We start from the raw sequence: 23,092 nt of genomic DNA, 5'->3' as shown, positions 1-23,092 counted from the left end.
GACCACCTCCTACGAACCTGCGATGTTTTTCATGGTGTAATTGCATGCTATGATGTCCCAATTGATGTAAAAGGTCTACATCCTGCTTCTAGTGTGAGTTGTACCAACGTTGAAGGTGACAATCGTGATTTTCCTCAGTGTCGATCCCGTCTGCAGCTCGGCCTGGCACCACCCATTGTCTCCGTCAGCACATTGATGATTTTGTGCCGTCCTTGTTCTATCCCCAAGATACGATAACGTGTTACATAATCGTACAAGCAGGTGGCTCCGATCTTCCACCTTGTGCTGAAGCCGTCGCTACTGCCGTCTTGACGATGTCTTCCCAGACTTCGGCACACAACTCGCCCGTCACAGCACTACACTCGCAGTACCGATCACACCTCATCTCAGCAGCAACCCTTAACGCTTCTTGGGGAAACACCATGCCTTGAACATTGTCTCGCCGAAGATCTCGTTGCAGACCGAGTACAATGACGGGAATACTTTCGTCATAGTTGAAGTGCGTTTCCACAATGTGCTTCCATCTACCCTTGAGAGAGTTCAAAGATTCTTGTGATGTTATTGAGAAGCAAAGGAGAATCAAATTAGGTCGAAGTAAGGTGTAAGACTCCGGGGAGGATGTGTCGTAGAACTCTAATGTATAGGGCCGCGTGCGGCCACGCAGCTCAAATGTAAACGGTTGGTCGAGATCTCGCAGGGCAGGCAGAGAAGATGTTGTGTTATTTGGACCAAGAGCTAATCGACTTGGAAACGGGTCAGGTCATGCTCAGGGGTGCTTTGTTTGCCAGCGTCAGGGAGGTGAGGAACAGAGCTCGCTCAGGTTGGTCAGGAATGTGTCATGCCGGAAGCAGATCCGTATGGATACATGTAGGATGTTGCAAGATGCGAGAAAGGCACAATGTACATACGAGAGAAAGGTGGTCTTGCCGACGTCGGCATCACCCAATAACAGTATGCTCACCTGTTGAGGTTCCATCAGGGTAGCTAGTATGATACTCGAGGCTTAGGTGAGAAGTAGACACGGCAAGCAGTGTGACGAGACGGATGACAGATGAAACAAGGTAGCAGTCGAGTTCGACGGGGGCCTGCCGCCTGCATCGGGCAGCTGCGTAGGTGGGGCGCGAAAGCTTATGCTCAAAAGTCTTGCAACCCCAAGTTTGCGCGAACTCTATCCCGACATCCCACCATGACGAAGTCAGACTTTTCCCTCATCCTGTCACCCCTTGGCCGCGCCCTCGATCCGACTTTCACACCCTCGACCACTTCACCCACCCTTCCGGAAGTGTGAGCCACCGCGACCGCGCAACTTCCCACCCGCTAGCAAAGCCGACAGACCCTGTGGAAGAAAAAATAAAAGTCCTTTGAGCTTGGAAGATCGACAATAAGGCCGGCCGGAAGTCCTGCCCTCCGACAAAGAAGACCACCCCTATATTCTTTCGCAACACACATTCATCGTCATCATGGTCCGCAATCTGGTCGTCCTGGGCGGCAGCTCGCACCCCGAGTTGACCGAGACTATCTGCAACCACCTCGGTGTGCCTCCGTCGAAGATCTTGCTGAGCAAGTTCGCGGTAGGAGAGACTCGCGTCGAGATCATGGACTCTGTCAGAGGAAAGGACGTCTTCATCATCCAGTCAGGTGGCGGTAAGGTCAACGACCACTTGATGGAGCTTCTCATCACCGTCTCGGCCTGCAAAACTGCCTCGGCCAAGCGCGTCACTGCCGTTCTCCCCCTGTTCCCCTACTCGAGACAAAGCGACATTCCCTACAACAAGACTGGCGCTCCTCTCGCCAAAGCTCCCACTCAGCTCAATCGCAATGGCAACTACACCTTCGACAGCAGACCCACAACGCCCATGCCCGGTCAGGCAGAAAGTGCTGGAATGAAGGGCGGTCCCGACAATCTACACAAGAAATTGATGGACATGCAATTGCGTGATCAACAAGCCAGCGGTGAAGGCCAAAAGAGCCCCGTCAAGCTGACTCGCCGCTCCACCATCGAGTCTGTCACCTCGGAGAAGTCGGACTACTTTGACGAAAATACCCTCACACCTACCGGTACCAATGGAAGCGTCAACGGCGACAAGCCCGTGGCCAGGTTCCACAAGGCTCCTCCTCACTTTGAGCCCCAACGAGGTTACAAGCAATGGGTTGCCCAAGCTGGTACTCTCGTCGCCGATCTTCTCACCTGTGCTGGCGCCGATCACATCATCACAATGGATCTCCACGACCCTCAATACCAAGGTTTCTTCGACATCCCGGTCGACAACCTGTACGGCAAGCACCTCTTGCGCAAGTACATCCAGTTCCACATTCCTCACTATCAAAATGCCGTCATCGTCAGTCCGGATGCTGGTGGTGCAAAGCGTGCGACTGCCATTGCTGATGCTCTCGGCATGCCATTCGCTTTGATTCACAAGGTAAGGAGATTTAGTTGTAGGGAGACCCGGAAATGGCTTCTAACAATACCACAGGAGCGCCGTCCAACTCAGATCACTGACCGCCAGAATGCGACAATGATGCTGGTGGGCGATGTCGCCGACCGTACCGCTATCCTTGTCGACGATCTTGCCGACACCTCCAACACCATCACTCGCGCAGCCAAGCTCTTGAAGAAGGAGGGTGCCAACAAGGTCATCGCACTTGTCACTCATGGTGTGCTTAGCGGCGATGCCATCGATCGCATCAACGCCAGCGCCATTGACAAGGTCGTCGTAACCAACAGTGTTGATCAGGAGGAGAACAAGAGACGCTGCCAGAAGCTGGAAGTCCTCGAAGTCGGAAACGTCTTCGCCGAGGTAAGTCCAGATGCGCCTTCTCGAGTGGTCATTCATGACGTTACACGTCGGGGACAAACCACTGACAACCATTCTAGGCCATCAGAAGAGTTCACCATGGAGAGAGTATCAGCGTCTTGTTCCACGATTAGGTGGTCACTGAAATCTTCGAATGATCTTGCTGGCGTTCTGGGCAGTCCTGATGGACAAAGCATTAAAGGGATACTCCGCGAGGACATCGCTGCGATATACGAACAGAGAGCAATTGCAAATCGGCTTTTAGTGCCGTTTCGTCTTGGGCTTGAATCTTGCGACGCCATTCGAGCCATACCGACATGACCTTGTTGGCTGCTCCTTCACCATCAATCCAATCCCTAAAGGCAGGTCTTCGCTATCGTGATCAAGAGGTAGGTACATAAGCTTCGAGGTCGCCTGTCCTTGATTAGGCATTGAAGTAGTGTGCCTCCTGAAGTACAAGGCGTGCATGTTCCTGTATTGCGTACACCAAAGCAGGTCGACAGCATGTTCTGTTGCGCCAATAGTCAGGCGAATCGCTGATGCGCTCTATGTGTCTACTGTTGTCTTCGTTTCATGATCTCGTCACGCTGAAGGGTACTCTATCCATTCCATATTTTCACTACAGCGCAACAGGACTTGGAGGTGGCCACCACGGCTCCTAGGAAGTGATGGTCAGGGTGGGTTTGGACCAAGCGTCGTTCTGATGTGGCCTAGCTATCATTATCGTATCTCAGATTCTGCTCTGACCCTTTGCAAGCGAAAACTCCTGTTGCCATGGTGTCCAAGCTGAAGTCGCGAATTCTCCGGTGGTGATTCTGGTTCTTGTGGTCCCAGCTCTTTTTTGTATAGACGCGTTCAAACCCTCCACCCTCCCTCCTTCCTCTTAGTAATCACAAACTGTCTTCTTGTCTTGCTTGAACCAATAAAAGTCTTGCTCTTATCTTACCTCACCGGTATACACTGTTTACAAGTACATATCAAAGCGCAACCAAGAATTCGCGTCTCCAAGTTTACCAGCAACTCCCAAACCACCACAACAAAGATAGGAATCACCGCCCCGCAGCTGTCTATTTGGAGTATCACTCGACTGAATCGCATATTCACAAAAGGTACACGCTCTCTTTGTCCTCCCTCGTCAACGCCTTCTCTTGAACTCGCGCTGCATTTATGTTCAAGATGGTCGCGCCTGGCCAATCAGCGCGTCTTGTGGCGTCAGCGAACAAAGCATTGACATTCGTGTGTCGTCGGTCTCGGCGCGCTGTCAAACAAATATTCTCCCTTGCTTGCGCTGGCAATTCGCTGACTTGACCGATTATCGATAGCCAACACCTTTCACAATGCCGCCTCGCGCCACAAAGAAGAAGGCGACAGTGCCTGAGACTCCGTCAAAACGTGTGACGCGCACTTCGACACGCGCCGGCAGCGCAACTCTCGAAGAACCTCTCGAAACGCCGACGCTCAGAAGAGGTCGCTCGCGCTCAAAGACGCCCGAATCCAAGACTTCGTCATTCGAGAAGCCACATCACGAGTCGCAGCTTCCCGCCGTCGCCGAAGAGGAAGAGAGACACACTCCTCGCGTCACTTTGCCCAACCCTGTCGACGTTGCTCCCATCGCAGACGCATCGCCTTACGTCACCCCTGCCACCTACCGCCAAATCGCTGCTTCGACGCGCAAATCGCTCCACGAGTCGCCCAAAGTCAGCCAGACTGTCCAGCAGTCGGTCGAGGTCTACGTTCACCAGGACGCGACCGGAGTCGAGAACGATAACGACGAGGTCGAGCAACACGAATCAGAAGAAGAAGCTGTCCAGGAAGCCGTCGAAGCACAGCTTGCCAGCGAGACAGCCGAGGCTGGTTTGTCACTCTCTCATCCTACCCCCCCTGATCTGAAGACAACCCCCAACACAAGCCTTGCCGGCAAATCATCCACAAGAGACAGAACTTTGTCCGGCCGAGTCGACAAACGCATTCTTCCTTCAGAACGCGGCGCGATCCGCAGCCCTTTGATATCCAGCCCATTGGCTCAAGTCTCGGGCAACGCTGCATCGTCGCCTGTGTCACCGCTTAACTTTTCCAAATACCTGCCTGCACACTTCCAGCGTTCACCTGCTTTCTCGTCTCCTACGCTCATGGAACGCAGCCTCAAGTCTGACGGTGTCTTCGGAGGGCTAACCGATTCTCAACGTACAGCGCTCCTCATGGACATGCGCAGCGAGATTATGCGCCTGCGCAGAATCGAGGAGCAATACCTCGCTGTCTCCAAGCAGTCCCAGCCCGTCACCTATGCATCTCCTCAGCAGCTTGCCAAGTCCACATCGCAGCCACCCGCTCTGCAAGAATCATCCCCAGACGTACCTTGCACCGTCACCCGCCTCAAGGACCTCCGTTACCAGAGAAGCATAGCTGTACCTGCCAGAGCCAGACTCTTGGCAGAAGAAGCCGACCGCAAGGCCGCCGCCGCTGCTGCTGCTGCTGAGAAGAAGGCCCAGGAAGAGAAACACGCCGACCAGACTCCTTCGCGGTTTGTCGACGACAAGCGTAAGAGCAAGACTTCTCAGACCAAGACTCCCGAAGCGCAAACACCACAGAAATCATCACAAGCGCTCGTCGTGGCCGAGACGCCTGCTGCTTCTCCATCATGGGGACTCGGCTCTCTTTTCGGCTCAGTGAAGAACATCTTCACTCACCGACCCAACCTTTCACCCATCAAGCAGCACCAAGACCAGCCTCAAGAGCAAAGTCAAGAGCAACAGAAAGAACAACAACAGCAGGAACAAATGCAGCAGTCGCCATCTGAGCGCGCTCCTAAAAGACCGTACTCTACCCCCGCACATCTCAAGCAGCAAAAGCGCAACCACTTCATGTCTCCGCAGCAGAGTCCAACCCCCAAGGCCAAATCACCCGCTCCACCCGCAACGCCTGCTGCTGAGGAGACTGAGAATTACGGCCAGACACCCAGAACCCAGCGTCGCACCGTGCGCCAAAAGCGCGACACACCCGTAAAGCCTAAAGAGCCCAATGCAGACGTCAGAGCCCAGAAGCTTGAGCAAGTAGCTCAAAAGAGTGCCGAGCGCCAACAAGCCGAGGCAAAGGCCGATAGACTTGAGAAAGAGCGTCATGAAATCCAGGAAGAGCTGCGCAAGAGTCAAATGCAAATTGCTGCTAATTACAGAACTGGCAACAAGAGAAAGGTCAATGTCGATGATCTTGCAGTCATTCCATGCTCAGACGGTGTCTTCAAGTTCGGTATGGTGGATAGCTTCTTCACATACGACGAAGATAGAGACTTTGTCGAAATGTACGAGGAAGACATTCACCTGCGATCATCTGTTCAGCAGTCAAAGAGAGCCAGAATCGATGATAACGTCTTCGAGCCCAAGACTCCACCAGCACAGCCCTCTTTCGTCAGCCCTGTCAAGCAAGCAGAGGCACCACAGACATCCCAGACACCACAGGCATCTGCTGCTCCTGCAACACCTGCTCCAAACTACTCGCAGCTCACTCAGCAAGCCATTGAGAAGCAGCTTCAAGGTCTCGATCGACACAAGCCCAAGCAGCCTTCGCGCCTTCGTAATGTTGAACGCCTCTCTACCGGCAGCACCCTCGCCGCTCCGTCACCGCAGCAAGGTATTACCAGCCCTCTTCAGAACATCAAAGAAGTTAGCCCCGTCCCTCAGCTTCCCCACACACCTCCTGCCAAGATCTACAACTGGCCAGCCGGAGAAGAACTTGAAACACCCGAGACTTGGGAAAGAATTCTCAAGCTGTACACGCCTGAGATGGCCGCAGCTGATCATGCTTACTTCACCAATGGCTTGATTGCCGCTGGCGCCAACACTTCGGCAGTGTTCACCCTCTGAGCGACGCGAGTTGAGACGAACGAATCCACAATCTACGTCGAGTGAAGAAAGGTCAAGGTCTCTTTGGTTTGCAGCTGGTCAATCAAGACTAGCTCGCCATGATCTGACTGTCAAGAAGGCTTCTGCGGTTTGTAGCTGGTTTCATCATACTAGCTCGCCATTCATCTGGTGTGCAGCTGGTTTCATCAGGACTAGCTCGCCACCCATTCGGTTCGCAGCTGGTATTCTACACTGGCTCGCCATGTACTTGGTTTGCAGCTGGTCTCTGGCAGACTCAGCTCGCCGTCCATTCGGGTTGCAGCTGGTTGATCATACTAGCTCCCCTTGTACCCGGTTTGCAGCTCGTCCATCACACAAGCTCGCCATTCATTCGGTTTGCAGCTGGTCTCTGGCAGACTTAGCTCGCCATCAGCGAAGCGCAACTCGACACGGTCTCCTCGTTCTTTCGTCTCATCTCACCTATGCTCACACCAAACAAGCACACACACACACCATGTTCGATTCGAGAAGAAAGAAAGATTACTGTTATTATGCATAGCGAAAAGGAAAAGGGAAAAGGCTAAAAGGAATGTTTTACTGCAATGCGATTTTTGTAACGAGTACCAAGGGAAGAAGAGATTTCTGTTTTATTGGGTTTTTACTGCACTGGGGGTTTTTTCTGTTTCTTTTTCACACACATTCAAAATGTTGTTGATACCCATTCGAGAGAGAGTAGGGATAAGGGATCATTGCGCTTTTTCACATCACACCCCATAGCGCAACAAGGAAGAGAGGAATGAAGAGATAATTGAATAAAGACAAAAACAAAAGAAAAAACATTGAAAAACACCACTGAACTCGATCGAGACGGAATGAGTGACATTGTGTGAAAGAAGCGAGGCATGATGGTGATCACTCCGTCCACCTTGATCTTAACAGAAGACTCACTTAATTTCACAAACACGAGGCACCTCTAGCCTTTTTGACCTCAAGACTCCTCATCACACACCCTCACCCTCATCTCTCATTTTCCCCCACTGTTTCGTGTCTTGTCTCCCCAACCCCAAGCTCCTCCACCTTGCTGTTATCCTCTCATCTCTCCTCCCACAACCCCTTGAACAAACTCCCTTCTTGCTTCAACAGAACCTTGGGATCACCCACCTCCACCAACTTCCCATCTTCCATGACCCCCACGATATCGAAATCTACTATCGTTTCCAATTTATGAGCGACCGAGATAATAGTATGAGAGGAGAATTCTTTGCGGATAAGTGCTTGGATGGTAAGGTCGGTTTGGGTATCGATGCTGGAGGTGTGTGTGTTAGAATTGTTTCCAGAGAGAGAGGGAGAGGGGAGAATAAGGGAAAAAGGGCAGGGGAAAGGAGGGAGAAAACAATACCTGCTAGTAGCTTCATCCATGACCAACACTTTACCCTCATTTTTCCTCAACAAAGCTCTTGCGATATTAAACAGTTGTTTGGCTCCTTGACTGAGATGTACATCTGCCATTTTAGCCTCTAGACCTCCTTTTTCTGCCATCTTATCCCAGAGTCCTGTTGAATTTAGCACTTCTACCATGTTTTCATCCGTAATCGTGGGAGAATCGAGAGATAGGTTGTCTCGTACGGTGCTGGGGAAGAGGAATGGTTCTTCGGCTATACACAGCAAACGGGAACGCAAGGTTTCTCGGCGCATGGAGGAGAGATCTAGACCGTCGATTGTGATGTTGCCGGATGAGGGGGAGAGGAGGTTGAAAAGGGTTAGGAGGAGGGAGCTCTTGCCACTTCCTGTTCGGCCGCAGAGACCGATCTTCGAGCCGGCGGGGATGGAGAGATTGATGTTGTCGAGTGTCAAGTTTTCGCTTTCGGGACTGTCGAAAGATTAGCATGATAACCAGGAAGCAAGGGTCATAGATAATGCTTACTTATACTTCGCAGACATATCGCTGATCTCGATCACTCCTTTAGTTGGCCAGTCAAAAGGGGGATCATGAGCCTCGCCAGCCTGATCTTCAGCAACATTCTCACTTTCGAATTGTCTGATCCTAGCAACTGCACCTAGAGAGCTCTCAAGCTGTGTCCAGAACATGATCAACAGCTTGATGTTGGATGTGAATGAGATGATCTGAGTGAGTGAAACACCGGTAAATCCTGGCGAAGAACTGTCTCGGAGGCCGACAACAATACCTACAACCAAGACAGCTATGCCGGTAATGACTAGATCGAGGACTAGTGCTAACCATCTTTTCAGAGCCCACATGAGGTAAGTCGGCTTTTGAGACCGGTCTACGAGGGCGAAGTTATGCTTGATAGACTTTTCGCTCCAGTTGAAAGCGCGAATCGTGGCTAGACCGTCAAGAGTCTCAATAAACTGTGTGCTGTTTGAGGAGAATCGTGTTAGCTGATTAAAGACAGCTTACTTGTGCGAAGTCAGCTTACTAGACTGGAGCCTTTCCCTCGAGATCAAGATGTCTCATCTGTCTTGAAGTCCTCAGGTAGAACTTTTGGACAACATAGAAGACGAAGAAAAGTGCCGGGAAGCTTATAGCTATCCATGCGGACGCCGAAGCAATGAGTCCTACTTGGGCGATACACACGAGAACATCTGTAGTGGTAGTATGAGCTCAGTATCTATCATAAAGATCTCTTAACTTACTAGTTGTGACCACCATGAGAGCTAGGGGTAAGGATATGTCAAGTAGTTGTATATCTTGACTGAACCTGTATATCGTTAAACATGACCTTCAGAGCTCGAAGCCAAGGCTATACATACCTCGTCAAGATACTTCCGCTATCGACCTTGCTGAAGAAGGACAGAGGTGCCCTGGAAGCGGTCAGTAGGTCTATCACGACCCAATTGGTGAACGACTTCGACTCACGACATGACAGTGTTAGCGAGGACGTTGTGAAGTTGGACGCCTGTCTTCACAGCCATTACATTGAACGACCACCTGGATCATGTGTTAGCTTATTTCCAAGCATTGATTTATGAATAAACTTTACCACTCAACCGCAGCAGCGAGCGCGAGAGCCCCCACCTGAAGTGCAGTGTAGACGCCGATGTAGTATCCGTAGTTCGAACGAGATTCTTGCATGTTTGCATCTGCCCACCACTTGAGCCAGACAGCTTCTCTCATCAGCCAACGTGTGACTTCACAAAGTTGTTGCAAAACTTACTAGGAAAGGTACAGAGGGATGCATATACGACCTGAAGGATGAGAAATACGACCGCCATAGTCCAACTGATGCAAGCAAAGTAATACTTGTAGATGCTGAAGTCACCAGTCTGACGAGCTGACTCCAATGTCTTGTCGTTGTTTCTAGCGGGCTTTGCTGCAGCATACGTCCTTGTGTGGTGCGCAGAGATTTTCTCCGTAGTGGCGTCCTGGGAGATCGTCTCTGCGGTATCGATGTATCTGGCTGCGTTGTGGCCCGCGGCGTGAAGTTCTCGATAAGTTCCCTGCCCTTCAATCTTACCTTCGGAATTGAGAACGACGATGAGATCGGCTTTTGAGAAGAATCTGGTAGCCCCAGTAGTCATAACGACAGTCGTGTTCCAAGTACGCAGCAGACCTGATGGGCCAAGAAGACGCTCGAATACTGTTGTCTGGGTGCTCAGGTCTAGTTGACTAAAGACATCGTCGAGGAAGACCGTGGAACATCTCGAGTAAACAGCGCGAGCCAGAGCCTTGGCCAATCTGTCAGATGCCATCTTTACTGATCCTTCATGAGCAGACTTACAACTCGATGCTTTTGTCCACCGCTTAAAGCAAATCCTTTGCTTCCAATAATGGTAGAGTCGCGGTCTTGCAATGCATCTAGATCACAATTAAGGTCGCAGGCGTACACCACCGATGCATAGAGCTCTGGGTCAAACTCGCGAAAGTTGACGATGTTGCGCTGTATAGATGCGTTCTGAACAAAAGTCAATGTCAAAAACTGGATTCGTGCGAATCAAGCCACTTACCATGAGCCAGGCAGATTGTTCGCACCAAGCGACATCTGTAGACGAAAGTTCCACAATCCCTTGTGATAAGGGTGTCTCGCCGAGCAAACCCTTGAGGAGTGTGCTCTTTCCACAAGACACGGGACCGGTGATCATAACAAGCTTCGCAAATGGCACATGGAGATCGGCGTCCTTGATGACGAATGGATCCCCATGCTTCCAGCCGAACGAGACACTATCCATTGTGATGACACTGGAATGAGTCGAATAGGTCTGACCAGAGCGAGTAGGTACGATAGTCCGGGTGTCATGTCGTGGACAAGATTGCAAGAAATCTTCTACCCGGGCGATACAACCGATGGCTGAACGCAGTTCTATGAGGCCACCAATTAACATGAATAGAGGCTCTGATGCAAGAAGGATCAGAGCAAGCGATGTGAAGAGCTTAGTCGAATCCAGCGCGTGATGATTTCTTGAGGAGACTCCGATGTAGATCCCAAACGTTATGACGGGAGCGATTAGTTGAGGCACCATTCCAATCGCGACTGATACGCAGGATAATGTTCGAAACTTCGTTGCAGCTTCAAGCTCAATCACCCGGGATCGGCGAAGTAAACTCGCGCCTCTTGAAGTCAAGCCAGAAAGTTTGATAGCCTTCATGGAGCCGAGGACAGATGTCGTTATACCTATCAGATGTAAGGACATGCTCTTTACCAGCTACTAAACTTGATAGGAACTTACCAATTCTCTCTTGCACTTTGTCGATCCATCGAAGCTGGAACGAGGTCGTGAAGCGAGAGAACCAGATAGTCGTGCCTGTCGCAGCTAAAAGAACGATCTGTGTCAGTGACGCACGGCTACCTCGGGGGCGGAACCATACCCAAAGCAATGACTGGGGGGCCCACACATGCGACACCTAGCTCAAGTTCGATGAGCCAGGTAGCAATGGCGACCTGAGCAATATTCGCCCACATCTCATGTAGGTCGATAAGACCGCGAATGATACGCTCCACATCTGCGCTCATCAATGTTATTGAAGCTTTGTTGTCTTTGGAAGCAGAGCTGACGGTGATAGCTTTGCCATATATAGCTGTTATCAGAGTGCCACGAAGCATACTGAGGAACCTATAGTGCCTGTGCCAATAAATCGCAGAAGTAGTTGCGAGTCCAATGTAGACGACGAAGTAGGCACCGATGATACCATAGCCGATGTTCTTGTCTTCTGTGCCCGAGTTGTTGAGGTAGTCGAGAAGTCTTCTCAAGAGTAAAGGTTGACAGAACGTGAGAGCCAGAAGTGCCAGTCTCGGTAGAATTGGTACCAGCAAAGGCCACTTCAGCATATGAAAGATGGCCTTCTTCAGATCTGCTGGCCCACTCTTCGATTGTCTATCCCACTCCCGAGAGAATCGGTTGCTGAGCGCTTCGGAGGCAACGTCGTCGCTCATGTTGTAAAGGTCCTCGGGCTTCAATAAATGGCGTGCACCTTGCCATACCAAGCCGTTCAGCCATGACAAGAATGCTTGGCCATAGAGTCCGCTGAAGTCCTCTGGGCTCTTGTTTCTCTCCGACTTGTAGTATGGTCTTTTACTTCCAGCTTCAAGCAATAGGACTACAGCTTTGATGACAAAGACCACAGTGAAGATATCGCGGACTCGAGTGGAGAAAGGTGACATCAGCCAGAGAGTGCGAAGAGTGGCGCCGTCCAGTACGACGGTAGCGAAGAGGTAACCATTGAGCAACATGGATGGCCGAAGGGACCTGGAATGCTCCATGTACGACAAAACCAGAAGAGCAATACTCGACACAAACGACAGCACGGAGGCCGCCATCGACGGTCTCCATGCCTGAAGTCCTCTATTGTCGGCAAAGAGACCGATCAGGGCCAATTGGAAGACAGCAAGCACTGTAATGACAGACTAAGAAGCCGCCTTCGTAAGCCATAGCTCCCGCTCGCGGGCTACTGTCTACTCACCAACTTGACATATTGAAAAGCATCCACCTTGATCTTAGGCCGAAGACGACTCAACGACTTGAATCTCAGCGGTGCAAAACAAAGCAACAACACAGAAGGTACAATAGAGAAAAAGTAAGACTCGAAGGTCAAGGTAAAGTCGAAGCCTTGTCGACAGCCCTCCACCGCAGGCCCAAATGCACTATCGGCCGTGGGTGAACAAACAGCAGAACTCATGTCACACACAACAAGTTGGAAATTGCACGAATGCAGTCACTTGGTGACTTACTAGGAAGGAAGATATATGGAAGTTGGACTTGTTTATAACCATAGTAGGCTATACATTGAAGGAGCGGAGCTATCGCTGCAGCTCGGAAAGGGGCGTTTGTGGCTGCACGCGATAGGAAGGTCGTCTGAGACACCCGTAGGATTGGTCTAAATTTAGACCAACATATGCGAAATTTGAAACGCTCTTCCGTGGCCCCTATGCTGCCTTATTAGTGAGTAGAATCTTATGGCTTGAACTGCCAGAGTGCGCGATCATTGACCGCTATACAGCTTTCGCCAATCAAACAAGGCACTATATAGTCTATTGACACGAGACTTGGCACCAAAAGGGGTTGTGGTCTAGTGGTATGACATCTTCTTAGCATTGCTTCTTGAGCATTACTGAGTGGAGAAGGTTCTGGGTTCGATTCCCAGCTACTCCATTTTTGCACATTGCATAGCCTACAGGCACGCATGCAAATGTCTAACGACAACATATGAGGATGGGGAGGATTATCTTTAGGCTGAGTAATACAGTTTGAAAAATTCGTGTTGTTAGCTGGGAGATCCGATTAGGCTTTCGAAATTCTCAATTGAAGATATCTTGCTATATGTACATATTCCTACTTTTGACTTCGTGATTTCGTGTCGAAACTCTACTGCTTGGCCGAGAGAACGCTGGTAACAGCCTCGAGGACCTTGGCGTGGATGGCCTTGGGTGCGGCAACAACACCCTTGTTGTTCTTCAACGTTCTACCAACCGAGAAGTCAAGCTGCTTGCCCTGAGCATCGGTGACCTCACCACCAGCCTCACGGACAATCAAGTCACCAGCAGCGTGATCCCAGATCTTCTCCTGGTAGTCCTTCTTGACGGGCAGACGGAGATAAATGTCACCAGCACCACGGGCGATGCTGGCGTACTTGGCCTGCGAGTCCATGCGTACTGAAGGCTTGGTGATGCCGAGCTTGGAGGCAATCTGAGCCTGGTCGCCGTGAGCACTGTGGGCGGCCTCGACGGACTCGCAGAAAGTGGCGCTGCTGAGGTCGTCGACGGTTTTCATTGAGATGGAGGTGGCGTTCTTGAGGGCGCCAGCGGTCAAGGGACGGCTATCAGCACCCTTGCCCAGGATGGCGGACATGAGGACACCCTTGCCCTCGGAGTCGTTTGCGTTGGCACCCAGGTCCTCGGTCAGAGGGGCGCTGTCGTCGATGGGGAGGTTGGGGCATCCGAGAACACCGACCTTGACGTCGCCGTCGACCATCAAGGCGAGGCAGACAGCGTACTGGCCACCACGGAGGAAGCCCTTGGTGCCGTCAATGGGGTCAAGAGCCCAGATACGGCCCTTGTTACCACCCTGACTGGCACCCATATCGAGGACCTCGAGCATGCGGTCGTCACTCTCGATGGGACCACCCAGTGTCTTCTCAGCAGCGTCGTCGTCGAGCTTGGCCTGCTGGACCAATTCCCAGACAGTCTTCTTGAGATCTGCGTTCTCGCGCAGGTCCTTGGCCTCCTCTTCACCAACAACCTCATCATCGGGGAAGTTGGCCTTGATGGCAGCAATAATCAAAGCCTGAGCACCAAAGTCGCCAATGGTGACGGGCGAAGCATCTGACTTGTTGAGGGTGCCCTTGGCGTGGCTGTGAAAGACCTGCTTGGTCAAAATGGCGGCGCGCTGAACAGCAAGGAGAGCAACATTGAGCTCTTGGGAGTAATCGGTCGACATGGCGGCGGTTGTGGAGTGTGTTCGTGGGGGGTTGATGTGATGGGCGAAGAGGCGGAGACGAGGGAGAAACGGTGCGAGTAGTGAAAATGCCAGGATGAAGATGGAAATGCAGAGAATTGGACGTCGACGCAGTACTGTTGGAATCTTTGGATACGCCATCTACGCTAATGAATTCTGAAGCTCCGACAAGGGAGCAGGTGGGGCTGAGCTGGGATGGTGGGGGAAGTGTGCTTTTCTGTTCGCCAGGATGGATTTTCAATAGGGAGACATTTCGAGAAACGAATCATCAACATGTGTGCCATAGCTTAGTGATTATCTCGAGATGCCTATGTCTTCTTCCTTTCGAGCAACAGCACCTAGGGTGAAGAGGATGCAAATCCCAATGGCTATTTTATGAAACAGACACGACGTTCAGCCTTTGCGACTACGCCGCGAATCGATTTTGCAAATCACACGGTACACGCACGTCGATCAGAATCACAAGTAGGTACAGCACAGTCTGTCTCGTCTAGAATATGAAGCACTGATCTGGCATTGTGCCTCAGTTCTGTATTTCATCACTACCGTGAACTTGGTCGCGAAGAATGCTATTTCGTGGACACAGCCGACAGCCATGACGCAAGCGGCTCTGCTCGCAATCGTGAATCCTGTTTGTGCAACAGGTGAGCATCCATTTCAACCCAGCCTCTCCCTGTTCGTGGCTGAGGTTGAGACGCTCATATGTGGCTTGCTTTCCCTCCATAAAGATTGTCTACCATTTTCAAATAATATCCTCAAAACTTCCAAACCATGTCGTCGTCAGAAGTCACTCGAAAGTCAACGAAAGGCCAGGAAGTGACTTCCAAGCAACCACAATATGCTCGTGAAGAAAAGGAGCAAAGTGCAAGCGCAAGTGCAAGCGCTGGGGTATGTCTTTGTATCAGCCAGATCCAGAATTTTGACGTTGACCAAAACCGAAGCTCAATTTGAACCTCTTTGGCGCCATCTCAGGAGCTTTCTCTGGCAAGTCGAAGAAGGAAAAGCAAGCCGACGGTAGCGAAGTCGAACACAGGCAGGATAACTCGGCAATCAAGGGTGTAGCCATGGGCAACGGAAGTGCTGCTGGGGCTGCCAATGCCGAGACACATGGCAGAGAGATGCGCGAGCGTATCCTGGCTGGGGATAAATAGATGTGACGAAGCTCGTGAAGCAACGACCGGTGATGGTGCGAAGGGAGTCATGATAGACAAGTTGTAATAATGGAATCAGTCGTCGAGATATTGATCTAGGGCATCGTACATGGCTTGTTGAACGCTGTCGGACGTTCCAGCGGTGTCTTCGGCGATGGGCTTCTCTTGTCTGGTCGGTGTGTTGATCTTATTCTCAGTAGCAGCTTGCAGACGAATTTCGCCCAGGACTTGTTGCATCCGGTCTTTCGCAGAGTTGACACTCTTGATCTGAGCTTTGATCTTGTCCAGCTGGTCTTCCATAGTCATGATTAGACTCTCGCGTGCTTGGTGAGGACGATAGCGATTGATCAAGTCGTGGATATTGAAAAAGAGAGTCTGCAGGTGCTCGACCTTTTCTGGACCTTGAGTAGGGTTGACGGATAGAGTGCCGACCATTTCGAGAAAGTTCATCAGCACGGCGCGTGTGAGGGTCTGAAGATGCGGTGTTGGATCGAGGTGGACGACGTCTGCGGGATAGAGTTCCTGGATTCCTGCTTGGGCCAATGACTGTGCTGGTTGCGCCAGCTGCTCTCTTGTATCAGTCTCTTGCTCTGACCGTCTGTCACTTGTTTACCCACATCATACTGTGCTCCAAAGCTCTTGTAGCGGCCGTCTGTCGGTGGTTCGGGTGGGATGAGATAGCGGAGCTCGGTGGGCAGCGATTCTACGTCGACTTGATCGCTGTTTGTCGCAGCCTCCTTGCGAATCTGGCGGACCTTGGTCACATTTTGTTTGGTGAAGTGTTTGTAGTACGGTGGGGGTGTCGGAAAGGCTGCCGACAGCATGCGCACTTGTGCCTGCTCAGCCATGTTGTTGCTGCTCGCAAGTGTCTGATGGAAAGTGGAACTCTCAAGCGCCAGATCCGGGGATGACAGCCACAGCATGAGCCACATCAACCCTTAAACGCCCCCTTCGAACGCCCCTTGTCTTCTTGCCTCGTATCTTCTTCCCATCACACTTCTTTCGTGAAAGTCAGATATGCCTGGGTCCGAATCTCACTCGGACTCGAGAAGGAGGCCAGCCTCGGACTCTATCACTGACACTATACTCGGTATTTGGCGGGAGAAATGTGTAATTACTTGTCCTATATCCATATGTATACCACAGTCCAACTAATTTGACATCTCAGCAACCGTACGCTGCTGATTACATCGGCCTGGCTATTATAGTGCCCATTTGGATTTGTCTGCAACTCTTTGCATTCACCGAACCTTTCCATCGCATGTTCGCCCTGGATGATCGGAGGATTCAATACCCACATGCGGAAATCGAGCATGTGCCTGTTACCTGGCTCCTAATCTATGCGGGTCTCTTTCCATCAGTCATCATTCTTGTCTGGAGTTTCGCTTTCTTCAAGCCTCACAAGACACACGTCACCTTATTAGGTCTTGGCATTAGTCTGCTTGTGACACTCTTCGTCACCGATGTAGGTTCATCCATAACTACTGATCATATGGTGATGGAGTACTAAGTTACCACAGGTTATCAAGAACGCAGTAGGAAGACCGAGACCTGATCTCATCGCCCGATGCCAACCAGAACCTGGGACTCCGGAGCATGAACTGATCACATATCTCCGCTGCACGAATCCCCACCACCACGTCCTTCACGACGGCTGGCGCTCCTTCCCCTCTGGCCATAGTTCTTTTGCTTTCTCTGGCCTTGGCTATCTCTCCTTCTTCCTCATGAGCCAGTTTCGAATTCTCCACCCTCGAGCAGGTCTTTATCGTACTCTTGTGGCATTCTCGCCTTTCCTCGGCGCAGCACTTATAGCAATCAGTAGATTGGAAGATTATAGACATGACGTTTTCGACGTTGTTGTTGGAAGTTGCTTAGGCTTGAGCATCTCGTTTGGAGTATGGAGAAGATGGTTCCCGGCATTGTCGAGCAAGGAGTGTTCAGAGCCTCACGATGCTATAGAAGGTGAAGAAGAGCAGTCTATGTTCGAAAGAATCAGAGACGAGGAAGAGATGACAGGTGGAGGATTCGAGATGCAGAGCAGAGAAGGTGGTTATTTGGGTACTGCTGTTCGATAGAGCGCATTTGAGAAATGACATCCATGTTGAAGAACCAATCCTTGGGTGGACCTCGCCAGCAACGAAAGCCGTCCCGGATCTCATCCATTTGGTGCTTGTTTTCACTGAGCTATCACCAATCGGCTTGGCAAGCGAGGAAAGCGTAATCTAGGAAATCCTGGTTTGTCGTTTTTGAGTCGTTGCCTGTTGTGGTCGCGCCCTCACTCGCAATTACGAGCCCCGGCAGGGCCAGGGCCCCTTGGAATCGAGTGTAGGTAACACAGCCAACAACCTTGCATACTTCAGCTGATCTCTTCACCAGTTTCGAGAGTGTGCCCGCTTGGAGAATCAAATCCTACCTCGAACGGCTGCACACAGCTATATGCCTTGAGACAATGCTTCAGAGACAGCCACTGAAATCATTCTCCCAAGATGTGGGTACAGAAATCTAGCTTGACACCGAATTAACACACAAGCTGCATGAGAAAACATTCTCATCCACCATAGCTATGAAGCATGTAATCTTGTTTCAAAATTCATGGCATTTCAAGAACCGTCTGATCCAGAAACGGGCTCAGCTAAATTGTCTATCTAACTTAGCAAGCGCCTCCTTCTTCTCCTTATCCATCAAAATCTTCTCCCCCAACGGTAAATCCCTCAACGCCGTCTGCATAAGCTGCGCCGCCTGATCCGCCGTCATTTTCGGATGCGGTCTCGGTTTCTGCGGCCCTGTACTCAACTGCCCTACATCCTTTCTCCTCAACCCCACTTGCCCTTTTCCATCCATAAAAGTTTCATAGCCATTGGTGTCTAGAACTTCTTGGGGAACGGGTGGGACTTGAAAGGGGATTAGTTGGTCGGGGTGGGTTAGTTTTCCATGTGGGATTTCGGCGTAGGTGGGCATGCGTGTTTCTCCTGCTGCTGCCATGCCGGCCATGTCTTTTATGACTAGTTGGTTGGGAGAGTTATTTTCGACCGCGAAGCGGAGGCACATGATGGCGTGTTCGCGAATGTAGGGGTTATGCTCATCATGACGGCAACAACCAACCAGTGCTTCCAAACCACCGTATTCGCGAACTTGATCCTGCACTTTGCGGTTCTTCCAGATTAAAGAGGAGAGGACGAGGACGGTGAGTTTTTTGAGGTTGCGCCATTCAAAATCCGAGGGCTCGTCTTGGGGGTCTTCGGGGTAGGCTAGGGGAGTCTCGGCTTCGAAGATTGTAGTGGCGGGGGGTTGGGTGTTGGGGTCGCCGGGCGGAATGGGAAGAGGAGGGAGTATGCTGGCGCCTTCGGGGCCTAGGGGTGACAGGTCGAAGGGTCGTTCTACACTGATAGGCAGGGGTTTGAGCATCTGCTGATGCTGCGGATGCATTGGCGGAACCGGGTAATGATGTCCGTTGTTCTGAGGTTGACCATTGCTCTGAGGTAAATGCGGCTGAATCGGCTGGTTCTGCTGATGTTGCTGATTTTGCTGGTATTGTTGGTTCTGCTGATGAGCAGCCGGGCGTCTCGGAATAGGTCCATGCGATGTGCCTCCGGGTCCAAGTTTGGGTATCGCGGCTTCCAGCTCTTTGAGCAGTGTGACAAGCTCACTCGCTACTTCCCACTGTGCCATCACATCCTTCCATATACTTTCCTCGGTGAGCACTGCAAAGAATTCAAGATACTGATATACACCTTCGTACATGCGCTCCATATCCCACAGATTGAGAGGGAAGTCTTCGGGCGATGCTAGGTTCTGATGTATCTTGCCCTGTAAGAAAATGAGAGCACAGGTCTGCGGAATGATATGCTGGCGGAACTCTGTAAAGATGAAGTTGACAATGTGAACATCAACTCTCAACGGATAGGACTCAATAGGTTGCGGGTTCGTCTTGGATGCCTCTGCTCTCGATCTGAAGATGTTCGTGAGAAGCTTCATGATGACGGCTTGAGCTGGAGATATTATATCCTTCGATCTCGACTTGTCTCGGAAGGCGTGATATGCGTAGGGCATCAAGCCATTTACCAAGATAGCTTCCATGATCTTAACCATGAATTTGAAATAAAGCTCTTCCTCGCGCAAGTCCCATGCAGCAACGAATATTAGGAGCTCTCTCAAAAGGTTCTTTCCATTGTCCTGGGCTAGTAGCAAATGGCACCTAACCGTATGCATGTTGACAATCGCATTCGTTTCTTCAGTCGATGTGCCAGATTGTGCTGATTTTCCAGGTGGGACAATTCCAGACATGACGATCATGGGTAGCACCTCGATCTCGGATGGACCCAAGATCAATGGGACATCAGTCAAGAGGCCGCGTCCGTCTTCGCTAGAACCAGGATATTCATCTTCGTCTTCGCTTTCCTCTTCCTCACTTTCTTCATCTAGACCTTCATCGCCCTCATCCGTCCGGTTGTCGTATACTGGTGAGGCCGGAGAAGCAATGGGCGAAGCGGGACTCGCGATCTGAGCTTGCTGTGGCGGGACAGGGTGACTCTCCAGTCGTTTCATGAGTTCTGACTTTCCACTTTCAAGGATTTTTGCTCCTGCAGAAGCAGTAAACATCATCTTATAGTCATCCTCAGCCACGGGTCTAGGTCCTGTGGAAGACTTCTCGTCGGGGAAGGCAATGGCTCCATCTGAGTTGTAGACCGGAGGTTCAAGAGGTGTAACTTTGGTGGTTTCGAGTCTCATACTGTCGCCAAGTTGCCCTTCGAGATGGGCAATGCGTGCAGCGACCTGATTTGCATGAGCTCTGTCGACCTTTTCTTTCTCGGCCTGGGTCAAACGTCGAGCATCATGATAAGCGACCAGTTCCTTTTCGTATTGCTGCGCGAGGATATCGTATTGCTTGTTGAAGCCAGTCTTTTCCTTGTCCGATAGAACGCTCCACCTTGCAGCAAGAGCTTTCGCGACATCATCCGGGGTCGCGGTAGGGCCAAGCGCTTCCCTAGTTTCTGCTTGATGCTGCCTGACAAACAAGACGTAACCAGAAACAGGCCTTGAAGGAGGCTTCATCTGGTCCTTCGTTGCTAGCAATCGCTTCGCATTCAGAGCATCCTGGGCAGCATCATAAGTAGCCTTGCTTGTTTCGCCGAGCGCAACCAGAATATCGCCAGTGGAAACAGGTGGTTTGGGCATGTCGCCTAGAGCAGGTTGGCAATTCGTGTCGTCACCATCTTCGGCCAGTATTCCTTCGGTTGAGTTGTCGAACAGCGCGACCCACAGCATCAGCTTCCTTCTTTCATTCCTGGCGACCAGATTGTTCAGAAATTGGAGAGAGGTTATGAGTAACTTCTTGTAAGCATTCACAATCCACTGCCACTTTTCCTCGTCGCCTGTACCAGCATCACCATCGAAACCTCTTGCCGTGACTCGCACGCAGCAGTTGATCAACCTGAAAATCTCCTGGTCGAAAGTGCACTCTGCAGCCAAGTCCTGGGCCTTCTCTCCAATTGTCAAGGTGTTGCGCAATATTGATACCAGGTCATTAAGTCTTTCCAAATCTTTCCACAGTCCAGGGTAGTTTTGGGCGATTAGAGCTCCTGATGTGGATTCGTAGTCGACGGCGGACGGGTCCCAGACGGCGAAAGAGCGGCGTTCGAGCGAAGGGATGGCGGCGCGGAACAACGTGACCATGTCTTTCCAAACATTGTCGTCAATTCCTAGTCCTTCTCTGCATTGAGTAAGATGCGTCAGTGGATGGCGGCGCAAGTGCTATGGAGCCAGAGTATGACTAACCTGACTTCCGGTTGTTGCGCTGAAGCCTTGAGTATATCTTTACAAACGGTCCTGTCTAGTCTTTCCAGCATCGACTCCTTCATATACGTCGGGCTCTTGAAGTGCATCGTGTATGCCGGCAGTCCGAGGCGAAGCAATGTGCTGTACGCATGTCCGGTCACACTATCCTCGTAGGACGTCATCTTGTCGGCGCGCAAGCCCTCCAGACAGATATTGATATTGTCGTAGTTCTATTCTCTTATTCCAGCAATAGGTAGCTTGCGTGAGTCAATCGCAAGAGCGGTAGAAATGCGAAACACCTTGAAGGTTTCAAAGCCAACTTTGGCCTTGGCTGACAGGCACAGATGGTGTTTCCCGAGGTTTCTCCTCCAGCTTGTCTTGCGACTTTCGGAGGAAGCCTTCGATCTTTATGTTTCAATTACACACACAAAACATGCTCACTAGCATCTTTGCGCTTTGAAGTTTTACTTTGAGAACCATCTCAACACAATGCATTGATGTCGTAAATTCGTTATTGGACTACAGCCATTTCTAGATGGCACCACTCATGCACGTTCTTGAGCCCTCCTAGCATCACTCCACTCCTTCTCCGTCTTGTTCGGTTCTGCAAAAAGACTGACAACAGACTTGTTGTGCAAACTTGGCTGGAACAAGGCATCTCTAGGCGATGCGATTGGTGTGCAATTATCCGATGCGCCGTCATCAAATGCTGAAGCCTCCACTTTGGCTGCCTCCATGTCCTGCTCGCGTGCTTCCTTCTGGTTGTTCTTGTGTCTAAGCCAGCGTAATGCGAGGATCAGGAGGATGATAGATGAGACCAGTCCGACGATGACGCCGATAGGGATTGCGTTGTTGTATGCCATGGCGCAGTTGAAAGCTTGGAGAGTAAAGATGACTTTTGGCCGCTGTTGATCGACTCGATGTGAATTCTCGAATTCGTCGAGGTAGTACATAAAAGGTTCGTAGGTATCTGCAACATGTTAGAAGGCTGAATTGGATTCGAGGTTGTATTGAGCAAGTACTTGATTGATGCTGGGCATTACAGAGCAATTGACATGCGGAGTAGTGGACTTCTGGAGTTATGATAGCGATGGAGAACTGTGGGTAGTACACCTCTTATGTAGAGCAATTTCATAGTCGATCATGGTCAAGTAGGCGGCGCAGTGAGTCGCAGGAAGCCTGAAACCCTGCAGTCAGGCCCGCAATTTGCCCTCACTCGAAACCCTTGCAAGTCTCGTCGAATGGTGTTGGGAGACTGTTGGATGGACGGGACGATCAAAATATACATCTCCCCACTGTTTGTTGACGAGCTGACGAGTCAAATGTACATCACCGCTGATGCTCTGATTTTTTCGAGAAAAGTCGAGCGAGCACATCAAAGTCTTTGGATGATTGCCGTCGAGATGCAGAGAGCTCAGTGCTGCTGCGTGGTATAGTGTTCACACAAAAACCTTCAGCGATTACCCAGCTCGATACCGACAACATCGTCTGTGGATCTACCATGCATGTCTTGGCAAGCTCAGGATCTGCTGGAATCTCGTGTTGGCCGTGATGAAAACTCATCGTCACCAAATACTGTTCCCGATACTTGCAGTAGGAATCACGGGCCGCGAGCGTAAGGTCT

General features: G+C 51.0%; 10 protein-coding genes across 10 annotated transcripts; 4 read left to right on the top strand and 6 right to left on the bottom strand.

Moving 5' to 3' along the window:
* Positions 1-99: 99 nt before the first annotated feature.
* AUEXF2481DRAFT_295290 (uncharacterized protein) lies at positions 100-1,218 on the bottom strand. Its single transcript, XM_013487266.1, has 2 exons — positions 909-1,218; positions 100-743 (listed from the first exon to the last, which is right to left on the bottom strand). Exons 1-2 carry the CDS (start codon positions 974-976, stop codon positions 242-244), a joined length of 570 nt encoding a protein of 189 aa, XP_013342720.1. The 5' UTR covers positions 977-1,218; the 3' UTR covers positions 100-241.
* Positions 1,219-1,460: 242 nt separating this feature from the next.
* On the top strand, positions 1,461-2,929 carry AUEXF2481DRAFT_66821 (uncharacterized protein; the record flags this gene model as incomplete). Its single annotated transcript, XM_013487177.1, has 3 exons — positions 1,461-2,420; positions 2,475-2,798; positions 2,876-2,929. The coding sequence occupies 3 exons, from the start codon at positions 1,461-1,463 to the stop codon at positions 2,927-2,929; spliced, it is 1,338 nt and encodes a 445-aa protein (XP_013342631.1).
* Positions 2,930-4,045: 1,116 nt separating this feature from the next.
* On the top strand, positions 4,046-6,994 carry AUEXF2481DRAFT_295213 (uncharacterized protein). The gene has a single exon (XM_013487265.1). It carries the CDS (start codon positions 4,133-4,135, stop codon positions 6,653-6,655), a length of 2,523 nt encoding a protein of 840 aa, XP_013342719.1. The 5' UTR covers positions 4,046-4,132; the 3' UTR covers positions 6,656-6,994.
* Positions 6,995-7,435: 441 nt separating this feature from the next.
* On the bottom strand, positions 7,436-12,822 carry AUEXF2481DRAFT_98932 (uncharacterized protein). The gene is made up of 14 exons (XM_013487264.1): positions 12,552-12,822; positions 11,460-12,495; positions 11,321-11,404; positions 10,601-11,265; positions 10,375-10,548; positions 9,811-10,321; positions 9,637-9,760; positions 9,513-9,584; positions 9,407-9,457; positions 9,290-9,354; positions 9,073-9,238; positions 8,559-9,011; positions 8,034-8,504; positions 7,436-7,940 (listed from the first exon to the last, which is right to left on the bottom strand). The coding sequence occupies exons 1-14, from the start codon at positions 12,765-12,767 to the stop codon at positions 7,727-7,729; spliced, it is 4,302 nt and encodes a 1,433-aa protein (XP_013342718.1). The 5' UTR covers positions 12,768-12,822; the 3' UTR covers positions 7,436-7,726.
* A 631-nt stretch (positions 12,823-13,453) lies between these two features.
* On the bottom strand, positions 13,454-14,524 carry AUEXF2481DRAFT_66798 (uncharacterized protein; the record flags this gene model as incomplete). Its single annotated transcript, XM_013487175.1, has 1 exon — positions 13,454-14,524. The coding sequence occupies one exon, from the start codon at positions 14,522-14,524 to the stop codon at positions 13,454-13,456; it is 1,071 nt and encodes a 356-aa protein (XP_013342629.1).
* A 789-nt stretch (positions 14,525-15,313) lies between these two features.
* AUEXF2481DRAFT_6227 (uncharacterized protein) lies at positions 15,314-15,693 on the top strand (the record flags this gene model as incomplete). The annotated part of the gene is made up of 2 exons (XM_013487029.1): positions 15,314-15,430; positions 15,484-15,693. The coding sequence occupies 2 exons, from the start codon at positions 15,314-15,316 to the stop codon at positions 15,691-15,693; spliced, it is 327 nt and encodes a 108-aa protein (XP_013342483.1).
* Positions 15,694-15,768: 75 nt separating this feature from the next.
* On the bottom strand, positions 15,769-16,541 carry AUEXF2481DRAFT_6226 (uncharacterized protein; the record flags this gene model as incomplete). Its single annotated transcript, XM_013487028.1, has 2 exons — positions 15,769-16,257; positions 16,311-16,541. The coding sequence occupies 2 exons, from the start codon at positions 16,539-16,541 to the stop codon at positions 15,769-15,771; spliced, it is 720 nt and encodes a 239-aa protein (XP_013342482.1).
* Positions 16,542-16,608: 67 nt separating this feature from the next.
* AUEXF2481DRAFT_295019 (uncharacterized protein) lies at positions 16,609-18,070 on the top strand. The gene is made up of 4 exons (XM_013487263.1): positions 16,609-16,803; positions 16,862-17,158; positions 17,214-18,018; position 18,070. Exons 1-3 carry the CDS (start codon positions 16,711-16,713, stop codon positions 17,766-17,768), a joined length of 945 nt encoding a protein of 314 aa, XP_013342717.1. The 5' UTR covers positions 16,609-16,710; the 3' UTR covers positions 17,769-18,018; position 18,070.
* A 251-nt stretch (positions 18,071-18,321) lies between these two features.
* AUEXF2481DRAFT_6224 (uncharacterized protein) lies at positions 18,322-21,650 on the bottom strand (the record flags this gene model as incomplete). Its single annotated transcript, XM_013487027.1, has 2 exons — positions 18,322-21,403; positions 21,469-21,650. The coding sequence occupies 2 exons, from the start codon at positions 21,648-21,650 to the stop codon at positions 18,322-18,324; spliced, it is 3,264 nt and encodes a 1,087-aa protein (XP_013342481.1).
* A 325-nt stretch (positions 21,651-21,975) lies between these two features.
* Positions 21,976-22,896, bottom strand: AUEXF2481DRAFT_41348 (uncharacterized protein). The gene is made up of 2 exons (XM_013487134.1): positions 22,491-22,896; positions 21,976-22,438 (listed from the first exon to the last, which is right to left on the bottom strand). The coding sequence occupies exon 2, from the start codon at positions 22,419-22,421 to the stop codon at positions 22,014-22,016; it is 408 nt and encodes a 135-aa protein (XP_013342588.1). The 5' UTR covers positions 22,422-22,438; positions 22,491-22,896; the 3' UTR covers positions 21,976-22,013.
* Positions 22,897-23,092: the final 196 nt, after the last annotated feature.

The sequence above is a fragment of the Aureobasidium subglaciale genome (genome assembly GCF_000721755.1).
Source record: "Aureobasidium subglaciale EXF-2481 unplaced genomic scaffold scaffold_14, whole genome shotgun sequence".
In the NCBI taxonomy this organism is placed as follows: Eukaryota; Fungi; Ascomycota; class Dothideomycetes; order Dothideales; family Saccotheciaceae; genus Aureobasidium; species Aureobasidium subglaciale.
This window is presented reverse-complemented; position numbering and strand designations above follow the sequence as displayed.